Below are 12,212 nucleotides of genomic sequence, written 5' to 3'. Positions count from 1 at the left end.
GAGGCTTCCCTTCATTCCACAGGTTCAAAGTTGAAAGTTGAAACCCTTGCTGCCTCCTCAAACACAGGGGTGATGGTGACTGAACTAGTTGGGTCATCACCATTCTTTGAACAGAGTGTAGAGGCATGCTTAATGCCGCTTCTATAATTGGTTATATATGATGAATTATAGCTAGATATTTTATTAAGAATGTATGTGCTCTGTCTATATAATTCTATTATCGGTTTTGAATATTGACTATTTCTTCCCCTTGATTTGAAAATCTTGAGACGAGAGGTATGCAAATTAAGTCACAACCAAGCAAAAATCAGATTAATTTCTTCCCCTTGATTTGAAAATCTTGAGACGAGAGGTATGCAAATTAAGTCACAACCAAGCCAAAATCAGACTATACATCTTTGATTCTCATATTTTTTATACGACCCAACAATTTATCACAAAATTTAGACATTCTATCGAATTTATCCTTCTCTAACTGGACAACTGCTTCAACCTCATCTAGTGGGTCTTTAGAAGGTCCTGCCACATCTCCTTTGATGGTTACACTCTGTTGGACTTGTGGTCTCCTTGGCATCCATGCAAAGAACTTACACCCACCTAGATCCTACAAAAAATAGTGTGCACATGTGACACCATAAAACGTTTAAATTTTTTTAAATCCAATATTACCCTCATCCCCTTCCTCTCGATGCACTGTCTCTCTCTCTCACCCTTTCTTCTTTCTTTCTTACAAGGTCTCTGTTCTTGCTTACGGAGAGAGAAAGTGAAAGAGGTGTGAGGATGATGTTGAATAGAGAGAGACCATTACAACACAATTCCGCAGCTCTAGGTTATATTTTCTGCCATGAACTCAATTGATGAAAAAAGCCAGAGTTATTATTTGATTTTGTAGAAAATGCTTCCGTAGCTCCAGATTTAACGGACCATTTAACCCAACAGAGTGAACCGAATTCGGTTCTCAATCAAATGTAAGACCATTACAACCATCAACCATTCACTCAGAGTTGTGGAGAGTGCATTGGGAAGAAATTCTAATAAGTCTTATGAAGCTTGGCATCAACCGAAATGACCTTTAAACAAAGGATTCTTCTTCTTCGTCTTCCTTGGCACGCAAGTACCTCTCGCCCCTGTTTTATCACCGTTGCTGCAGCAGCGGCAGATCCCTCCACATGGCCCCCTCTCTCTCTCCATCCGTCCCTTTCCCTCTCGCCCCTCTTTCTCATGCTGCCTGTAGCAGTTGTGGACCCCACCCTCTCTCTCTCTCTCCGTCCGTACCCTCTCCCTCTTGTTCCTATTTTATCACCGCCACTGCTGCAACCTGTAGCAGTGGTGGACCCCTCCACATGGCCCTCTCCCTCTCTCTCTTTCTCTTTCTCTCTCTCCATCTGTCCCCTCTCCTTCTCGCCCCTGTTTCATCACCACCGCTGCAACCTGTAGCAACGACAGACCCCTCCACACGGCCCTCTCTCTCTCTCTCTCTCTCTATATATATATATATATATATATATATATATATCTTTCTCTATCTGTCCCCTCTTCTTCTCGCCCCTGTTTCATCACCACCGCTGCAACCTGTAGAAATGACAGACCCCTCCACACGACCCTCTCTCTTTCTCTCTCTCACTCTCTCACACACTCTCTCTCTCTCTCTCTCTCCGTCCGTCCCCTCTCCCTCTCGCCCTTGTTTCATCACCGTCGTTGTTGTAACCTGTAGCAGCAGTAAACCCCTCCACATGGCCTCTCTCTCTCTCTCTCTCTCTCTCTCTCCATCCCCTCCGTTTTCTCTCACCAATTCAGAGGAGAAATATCGTGGAGCAGGAAGCTCCACACGTTTCCGATCTACAACTCCGACACATTGTGTGACTTCTGTTCTCAGTTCCGCCAAGGTAGCAGAGAAAGAATTGAACTTTAAGATCTGCAACTCCGACAGATTGCATGACTTCTGTTCTTAGCCCCACCAAGGTAGAAGAGAAAGAACTTAAAAGATCTGCAACTCTCGTGGATTGTGGCTCTTGGAGGAGTTCTATTGCTTGAGTGGTCAAAAGTTCGAGAAGAGCAGTGAAAAAATTCCCTAGAATCGTTGCTTCCTCGATAACGTCCGAGAAGAGCAATAAAAGAATTCCCTCGAGCTTCTGGGTTTTCATCGGCAGATTGGCAGGAGGTGCCAGTGGGTCTTGAAGAAGACAATGAAGGAGGAGAAGAAGAAGAAGAAGAAGGGACAAGGAGAGGGATGAAGGGTAAAATTAGGTTTTTCAAAAAAGTAATATATCACATGTGATGGAATATTAACGGATCGTAACGGTAAGGGTAAAGTTAGTCAATTGTTAGAAACAATAGGGGAAGCATTAAACAATAGTCAAACGGTAGGGGTATGCTTAGTCAATTAGCTAAACCACAAGGGTAGTTTAAGAAATTTACCCTATATTATACTATACATAATAAGTTCAATATGTTATATTTATATTAATTTATTATATTTAAAACTTGAAAAATAATTAGCTTTTTAATTTGGTCTGTATTTTGATGAGAATAAAAATTATCATATTTTTATCCCTAAATATTCAGTCTTTTATACTTAATTAGTACTTAATTGGACTCACTATCATATTTAAAAAAGTTAAAACGGAATCGGATAAAAAGCAAGTTTTGACCTAAATCCCATGTTTTCAAATCCAATTATATTTTAGATCAGATTCGGATACAAGTTTCCATATGATATAATTAATCCATTTGCAGCCTTATGTGAAATATAAGGGCCTCTAAATAATAAAAATTGCATTATTCATCCTAACTTTATTTAATAATGTTAATACAATAACCACTTTAAAAGGAAATATTTAATAATGTTAATATGAATTTAATGATTTAGTTAATTCTGTTTTAGAAATGCTAGTTTTGTGTGTTTAAGATTTTATATACTTAAGCCTATAATACATGTGAAATCAGTTGAACAATTGAGACAGAGGTTCAGTTTGGAAAGAATACAAACATATAGAAAATAATACAAAATACAATTAAGGTTCTGCACACTCTAAATAAAATATTACAAGATATAGCAGGAAATAACCAACCGGTTGGTTATTAGGTTGATTGAAACAAATAACCAACCGGTGTAGTTACATAGTATCGCTCCCTCACTTCCTTATCAAAAACCAACAACAGTAGTGGATAGTCATCTCCGAGAAGTGAGAACTCAGAAGCTGGCCATATTGAATCTTTCCGTGTTTTCCGAGTTTTAATCTCGTACGGAAAGATGCACGTCTGCCAAATGGTCTTTGGGTTGTCCAGATCTTATGTCAAAAGCTCAATGCGTCTATTGACTATCAGAGCTACGAGAAGATCTTTTCAAAAAGACTTACCAAACGGGCCCTATATTATTAATGGTTTGTTGAACCCAGGAAAATAGAAACTCCTTCCCTTACGCTTTAGAAATGGACTAAAAGTAACAGTTTGCACAACCTCTTGAAGAATCTCTAGGTTTTTTGGCAATTGCATCTTCATCAAACATTGACGAAAAATACTGAATGTCTATTTTATCTTTCATTGAAAATCTAATTAAGGAATGGAATAAGACAATATCCGAATCAATTCGTTTTGAATTCAACCAGTTAATATTTTAAGTAATTAGTAAATATATAAAATAAATATTTTATTTATATAAATATATAAATATATAAATTATTTATATAACTTAATTGTTATATATATATAAATTATATAAAACATTTAAATATTTTATATAAGAATTAAATAATCAACCAAATTTGGATATTTATCGAATCGAATTAGGTTATATCCGAATTCAATTGATTAAATAGTCAAATTATCCGAATTCGATTCGATTATGTTGAGTCTCAAATTTGAAATTAGACTTTCAAATACCATTGACACCCCTATGTATTTATGTAGTAATCTATACAGTTGATCATAAATGTCTGATTTTTGCAATCTATATGATTAAATAAATTGAAACAAAAGGCATCTTGCAATTGAATATTAACCAATAAATAATAATTTTAACAAAAATGCTAATAAAATAATTAAAAAAATAAAATTATTATTTTATTGATAAAAATATTCAAAAAACAAATTATTGCAAGACAAACATAACATCAAATTATTTATGCAAACCAAAAAAAAAAAAACAAAGACACTATTGTAGGACAAACATAACATCAAAATATTGGTCTATTGGATCCCATACTAATTGGTGGAAAAGAGATTTCAGTGGTGGAGAAGAGCTTCAACATTACCATTGTAGGGTAAAGAGAAATGTGTGATGTATCTTATCAATGAGTAGGAGAGACAAATTGTCAAAACACTGGGGACCAAACTCAGTCACAAGATAAATGAGTGGACGAGATTTTACGTTTTGAACGATGTTGGTCCACTATATATTGGAGACTAGTCCCATCCACAAAAAACCAAACGCCAGCCATCTTGTGGTGTGAATCAAAACAGGCCATCCATGAGATGAGCACGGTAGGGAACACCAACTTAATTAAATCTATGAAAGGAAGTAACAACAGAATTTAGGTCATGTCCGTTTGCCAATATTTAGCGGGGTGGTAATTGACCACGATCCCCACGTTCTGCCGCTATATTAGGTCTCACAAGAAGAGAAGTTTCTTGGAGGATGGTAAACAATTTATCATGTGCCAATAACGCTCTTTCCCACACCTCTTTCTTTATCCAGGTAACTTATATTGCACAAGAACACTCGAGTTGTATTAATTTGGGCAAGTTTTAATTAGTAAACACTTGCCCGGATAAACTCATTTACCCATGTAAGTGAAAATAAATAGAGCTTTAACAAAAACAATGGGTAGGGTGTAGCCGAGATTTTTTTATGAGGGGGGCTAAAACCTAAAATGGGTTAGGGGGCAGGGGGAAGAGTAAATATTGATGGCCATTGGGGGGCCAACTATACAACATTCATTTTTTCTACCCATGAGGGACATAATTGTTGTTTTCCCATGTTTCCTACCCATGAGAGAGGGAGAGAGATGCGAGCCAAAGTTCAAAAGCTTGAGTTTGACTTCAAATGTGTAAATGTGGAAGGCCACCATGAGAGATCTGATTCTCTTTTTGTTAAGACATCAAGACTGAAACAATAGATAGAGGGTTTGGTACATAGGTAGCTTATGTTTGTACCATTTTCATTAACATTTATTGAATCCTATTCTTAACTAAAATACCCTTGCTTTTGAATTTGGTCCATCTTTAATTATGACTGTATATAATGTAATTTGAACTGCTACATTTCTTCTTATTCACTTCCTTCACATTAAGTCTTATATTTAGGGTATTAATTATGGTTTTAAAAGGCCATTAAGGCACTGACTGAAAAGGCTTAGCCTCGATAGCCTTTCTCTCCATTACCAAGGCTTAAGCCTTGAGTTGTTAGAGGACTAAGCCTTTAAGCCTTTAGCCTTGTGATGTGCAAAGCCTGAGGCTTAATTTTGGGGCTAGGACAACTAAAAGAATTAAGAGATTTACCCTTTTAATAAAATTACATGCAGGAGTCATGCACCTTTTAAATTGCATTCAGTACTCCTCTGCCAGAAAAACCACATTCAGTAACTAGGGGTGTTCATTATATGGTTCAAACTATCAAACCACACCAAACCAAACTGAAATGGGCAGTTTGGTCTAGTCTGGCCTTAAAAACGGACTACACTGTAAATCACATTATTAATAATATATTTACGAATATATATATATATATATATATATATGTATATATATATATAATATAAGATATATTTGTAAACCAACACACACATGTAATTAACATTAAAACATATTCCATAACTCTTAACTATTTAAGTATTTCATACATTGTTGTTGTTTGTTTCAAATTTTAACTTGCAATGTAATGTTCAAGGAGCTGTCTATGTTCTAGAAATTATGAATGTAATTTATATGATAGTAATAGGTAGTGTTAACATTTCAATTTGATATTTGAATTATAATTGTTATTTATGTAACAATGCAATTAATTTGAGCTTTTTAATTAGACTAAGCCTAATAGAATAGCCCAAATTGTATAAACCAAACCAAAAGCGGTTTAATCTGGTTTGATTTCTATACTAAAATGATTTATTTCAATCTGTAATTTACCCCCCGTGAACACCCCTAAAATACAAAATCAAATATTACAAAGCTCTTGAGATCCTCAAAAGCTACAAAAATTAGAGATCAACATATACACAGAATTAATGAGTTACAGATAACAAGAAACGACCTAATAAAAATTAGATCACATTGATAACAACAGTATAATAGTCATAGTTTCCTCAAATAAGTGGAAGTCTAAAGAGTGGTCCTTTAAAGGGTGCAGATTGATAATTTCAACTAGATGGGCTCACGGTTGGCCAGAAATTAAGAAATGCTCCATCCAACCCAATCCAAGTTGGACCCGTACCTTGCCACGGATAAAGGTTGTGAGGAAAACAGACATGATTTCACATGAAACTTAAAACCTCCAACACCCAAATCCTCTCTTTTGGCAATTCACCAAATTAACCTGTCAACACTATTAAGTGGGTGTTTGGTATCGTGGTATTATGTGTGTGGTGTGGTATTTGGATCGAGTCTTATCCATTGGTTTTGGATTTGGTTCAAATCAAACTAATAACATTAATAAATGAAACTAAAAATAATCAAAATATATATTTCGTTATATAAACGACTTTAATATTGTATATCATAAATAAATTGAAAATAATATCTATGAGACTTGAATCTATGATGCTTTAGAAAATACAGAACATTTAAACCAACTAGACTAATAAATAGATACAAATTTAAGGTAAATATTTAAATATTGTCAAAGTATGATCATATGGAATCAGGTAGGGACGGATCCATATTCGATCCAACTATGGTCACCTTTTAATTGGATTGCGTTTGAATTTGCATTCAATTAAACAAATAACATGTGCAAGCGCAGCTCCACATGCTGTTTTGGAAGAAGAGAATCGTCAACCCCCACAGGCCACAGCACCTAATTAGTGCTTAGGTTGGTCTGGTATTGCCAGGCTATAAATTTCTGTAAATGATCTGTTTCATCTATTAGAATATAGAATGGAACTTATGGGTTTGCTGAAATTCTAGAATAGACTGAACGTAGAATGAGTTGAAAGAGATGACATGGGTGTAGTTGTACTAGCTACTACTGGTCACTAAAAACTATATTTTGGATCTTATGCTGCAAACTGCAGTTGGGTTTTCAAGATATATAGAACAGCTCAATATGATTCTAGTAGATATTTATTTGCTTACTAATTAACCAACCCTCTGCAAATTAATGACTTGACGAAGATGGAGAGAGAACAATAGGCATTGATTATGCAAAAGAATTATTATGTGAAAAATTGTGTTAACAAGTTTTCTATCCTTTTATTCACTCACAAGAATTAATGATTAACGGGAGACTAGCTAGCGATCAAAGAAATTGAAGGTAACTCTGGCGTTCGAAAAAAGAAGCGTACCTTTGCTAGGAGGTGGTAGAGGAGGAGGACACGCCTTACTTGGATTTGGGTAAGGGCGGTCAGGGCAAAAGCAAGTAAATCCGTTCAAATACCCACATCTCCCACCGGAACCAATACACTGCGAGCACAGGCGGTCGTTCTCGTTTCCACCGGTATAATCCACCTCGAAACCATTTCTCAGAATCGTCTGCAAAATTGATTCATTGGCAATGACTACTGTTGTAGAGGCGTAGCTTATCGGGAGAACCGGTATCAGGACGCTAGTGCACAACGTAGATAATGGGATTTGACTGGGTGTGCTCGGGGTGGATTCCGTCCAAGGGTAAACATCGCCGGAATTGATATGAAACCCAATTCATTGTAATTTACACATTTCTAAAGAAAATTTCAAGGCCCAGTTTGTTTTTCGGTAAGTTACTTATCCGGGTAAATGTAATTACTTAGGTAAGTTTTTCCTGAAAAACACTTATCCGGAAAGTTATTTACCCACCAAGGAGATGGATACCACTTAAGGTTCAAAATACTGATATGCCCAATACGTCGGTATGGGCGTATCAGGCGAATCAATACTATTTTTTTTTTTTTTTTTTGAAACCAGTTCAAGGGGGCCGGTTTAGGGCTCCTCCATCCCTTGAACCAATCAGACCCCCGATACACTCACCATAGGGGCGTATCGGAGGTGTCTTGGAATGATACGTATCGATCGATACGTGTCAGTACTTTGAACCTTGATACCACATACTCAGATAAGTGATACCCAAGAAAATAAACTTTTCCTCGTTCCCACATAAATCTGAAAAAAGAACATAAAATTCTTAGTCAATGAAAACCAAAGTCCCATTGACTAATTACCCCCCTGCCCCAAGACTCACCAACCAAACCAACAAGTAGTAGTAGGTTATCCCCATGATAATTGAAGTCCTTTTACTACATTCTTTTCCTTTGCCAAACGACTACAACCAGTGACTGTCATGCTGCTCAATGAACTTCCTTTCCGGTCAAGCCATTGCAACCTCAAGGGAATGTTTTGTTAGGGCTAGCATACTTGTTATGAATGGGAGCAAATTATATTAGATCCAACGGCTCCAAGCCCCCAATACCAACTGTCCGGTTCCAATCCTTCTACTCGGTCAAAACCCGATGAGTGAAGCCCAACTATATCCGGTTTCAATCGCTCACATACAAGTCGTCATCAACAAATTGGATGTATAGTAAGTAGAATCTTCACTCATGTAGGAGAGATGAGTGAAGCCCATCTTGGGCCCAGCATTTGAAACTTCAAAGCCAAGCAAGCCCAACCAATATCATGTTATTGGGATAACACGTCAAGCTTGATAAAACTGAAGCCCATCCCCATTTAAGCAGAAGTTTGAACATAACGTCCAGCTCACTTTTACAGAATAGGATCTAGCTCGGGGCCACAGGTTCAGGTTCAGAGTGGTCAGGGCAATGGAGATTCTAGGCTAGCCCAGCTGTAAGCACCAGTACGTAAGGTCTTCTGAGAAGCATTTAATTATAAGACAAAGAGGTCATCTAATAACAGCTGCTCAAGTGGATCAAATAGAAGGAATGTAGTGGGAAGAGGGGTGAAAATATATAATAATCATAATACCTCAAGACTGAACTCTGAAGTAGTCCTTCCTTCATGAAAACGACTGCATGAGGAAAAATTTGGGATTGACATGCACATCTCAACATATATACCACAAAGTCTTACTGACATTGACATTTCTCCTAATATCCATATCACCCATCCAAATAACTAATTTGCCATCCACACGTTCCTCGGTTCAGATTCCAGATGAAGCCAAGCCGTGTCTTGTCGTCTTGTCTTACCAACTACAATTCTACAAATTAATAGCTAGATTGAAACCCCCGAGGATGTTTGGAATTGGTCACTGCAATTACTTTATTCTGAACAATGAGGGAATGGTCATTTCTTCTCTCTTTTATTGGGATTTAGGAATGAAAACTCATTCCTACTGATTTCAATTTTCATTTCCATTCATATCTGAACCAAATAGATTATGAAAATACACCGTTCGGATTCCAATTCCAATTCTAACTATAAACTAAACCAAAGGGACCCTAATTTTAATCAAATTAATTAAATATTAATTAAGCATGCCTACCGCTGCAATAAGTGATTGAAGGAAAGTGGTACCTGAACAAGATTTTGCGGAGGATCCATGGCGGCAAAAGCAAGTTGCACGATTCAAAGTGGAGTTATATCCGCACTGTCCACTGGATTGCCAACATTCTGTGCAGGAAGCGTCGCTTAGATTCCACCCCAACTGGAAACCTTGCCTTATAACTTGGCTGAGGTTCGACTCTATATTGTTTACAAGCATCTCCGTGGGTATTGGAGGAACTGGGAGAGATACTCCTGCTTTGCAACTCCAACGAAATACTCCACTAGAACTACTGTAGTCCTCGTGTATTGGAACCTGATCGATGATATAGAGAACCTCAGTTGGATCTCCATTGTAGGGGCAACTGACTTTGGCCGGAATTTTATCATACGGATACCCCTGCCCCCCTGACCCTAACGAGCACCCGTAGAACAAATTCATGTACAGATCACTCGGAATAGAAGTGAAAGGGGTGAAATTGAGGCTGGTGTTTACAGGTTGCGTTTTACAAATGCCGTCGTCCAACACATCCACTCGGGCGACCTTTAGAATTCGATTCCTGGTATCGATCTGCAAAACGCGGTAACTTTGTGACATGATCTCAATGGAAGTTAGGTTGTTGTTTCCGCATACCAGCCTGAATTCCGGAGGGCCACAATAACTGGGTCGACCATCTCCCCAGAAAGGGTAGCCGACTCCTTGGACGTTTCCACAGTCGAAAGTGCGATTGCAGTTTAAGTATTGTGGATCATCACCGCATAAAGCTGATGGAACCTCAATGGAGAGGAAGACGATAGCTGTAAACAGGAAGAGCGCTAGCAGGGAAGATGGGAGGAATACGTGAGGCTGCATTGGGCGAAGTTGAGAGTGAAAGATCAAGTATGGATTGTGAGGCTAAAGCAACAAACTATCTCTTAAGAGGGAACAAGAGATGGAATGAGGCAGAGGAATCTCTCGAAAGTCTAGAGCACTGAGGTAACCTCTCACTCTCAGTACATGAAATTCTTTGACAAAAGTAAATTAAGTTGGCAAAGTAAAGCAAAGACTATACATCTGCACTATTCAAAGATTTCATATATGGTGGTTCACCTCTAAAAGTATAAATTTTGAAACAAAATCAGTGATCCCGAAGTAGTTAGAAATAAAATGTAGAACAGGGGAAGTGGTTCACAAAGGAAAATATTAAAATGGAAAACAGGGGAAGTGAAAAGAGAGACGTTACCTACCAACTGAAGTCCAAATGGGTTTTAACTTGTAAAAGACGCAATTATGGGAGAAATAACAAGTGAAGAAAAAGGACGGTGGACCTACTATCCCACCAGCAACGGGGTCTTTGTGCGAGGAAGATTGAGTCATTCGAACAGAGTAACCTAATTACTGTTATGCTACACAATGTGCTCATACTCCGATTTAAGTTAAAAATCAAGGCCTGTTCATGTATGGTGATGGGCCTAGTAATATATATATATATAACAAAGGTGTTTGGTACGTAGCAAGCTTATGATATTTATGTTCAACTGCACTAGCCCCCAATTTCAACTATTCCATCACTGAGTTGAACGCTTTACCAAATAACAGCATCTTTGACTCTTAGCTCCGGGGCTCATTTATTTAATGTGTTTCACTTCCGTTTCTTTTAGAGGAGAGGGATTGGCTCAAGCTCGACCCACCCATAGAAAGCGAGCGGGATCATAGTGCTGCCTTAGCCCTTAGCCTTACCCATGGGCCATCAGCGCCAGACCACAAGCAAAATAACATTAGCATTTAGCATTAATGAGAAGTGATTTGGCCCGATCTAATGAGTAAGGACATGTGGATGTGGCCTGCTAGTCAGACGACAGATCAGTGTGTGGTGCATCGATATTAGATCGCAGGACCTCGAGAGCTTGGTCCCCTAGGCATAAGAGCACTTCAGCACTAGAGCACCTTGGTATCCACACACGTCGAGGTGTTACGTAACCAAACTTAGAAGGTCACCAATTATCTCAGAACCTCCCAGGATCACGTCGCGTAACCGTAGGCTTTATCTTCTCCTCGTCCGAACCGAAGGGAAACGATAAACCTCATTTATTGACACGTTACTCTCCAACCAAAGCGGAACGGATCCTAACGTCATGGGCCGAAGATTCTGGGAACCTTTCGAGAGACCTACGGCATCTCATCTATATAAGGGCATCAACCCCCAAGACTCAGGTACACGCAATTATTTGCTCACTAGCATTCTAGCACTCAAGTATTCGACTCGCAACCATAATACAGTACTAACTTAAGCATTGGAGCGACCTCGCCGGGTTAGCCACCCCGGGTTGTCTGATCCTCTATCTTGCAGTTGGTCCAACTAGCCACACGACTAAGATCCAGGTCATCTTCCAGCTAGGAGTTTCCATATCACACACTATCAATTGGCGCCGTCTGTGGGAATCGATCGAAAAGTCAATACTACATTTCATCAACTGCCACACTCTTTTTCATGGCATCTTCCAGCAACACCGGTAAGGGCATTGACATGAATGCCACCAGGGGGCAAGATCATCAAATGTCACTCCCTCAAGGCCCCTTAGTGACTATCGGGCAGTTTACCATT

General features: G+C 38.4%; 1 protein-coding gene across 14 annotated transcripts in view; it reads right to left on the bottom strand.

The window, feature by feature from the left end:
- The window catches only part of LOC148792104 (LEAF RUST 10 DISEASE-RESISTANCE LOCUS RECEPTOR-LIKE PROTEIN KINASE-like 2.7), a 32,970-nt gene extending 21,859 nt beyond the window's left edge, over positions 1-11,111 (bottom strand). For 6 of the 14 annotated variants that reach the window (XR_016085839.1, XR_016085840.1, XM_088904267.1 and 3 more), the window contains exon 1: positions 9,661-11,111. Coding sequence is in view for 9 of the 14 variants with exons in the window: in XM_088904267.1 (XP_088760393.1) it covers positions 9,661-10,480 (820 nt within the window). In the remaining 5 variants the exon portion in view is untranslated. The other 8 variants (XR_016085838.1, XR_016085836.1, XR_016085837.1 and 5 more) reach the window with 4 other exon arrangements.
- Positions 11,112-12,212: the final 1,101 nt, after the last annotated feature.

Source organism: Nelumbo nucifera, chromosome 4, assembly GCF_055504915.1.
Source record: "Nelumbo nucifera cultivar China Antique chromosome 4, China Antique-T2T, whole genome shotgun sequence".
Classification (NCBI taxonomy): Eukaryota; Viridiplantae; Streptophyta; class Magnoliopsida; order Proteales; family Nelumbonaceae; genus Nelumbo; species Nelumbo nucifera.
Note: the sequence above shows the minus strand (reverse complement) of the source record. Positions and strands in the feature narration are given on the sequence as shown.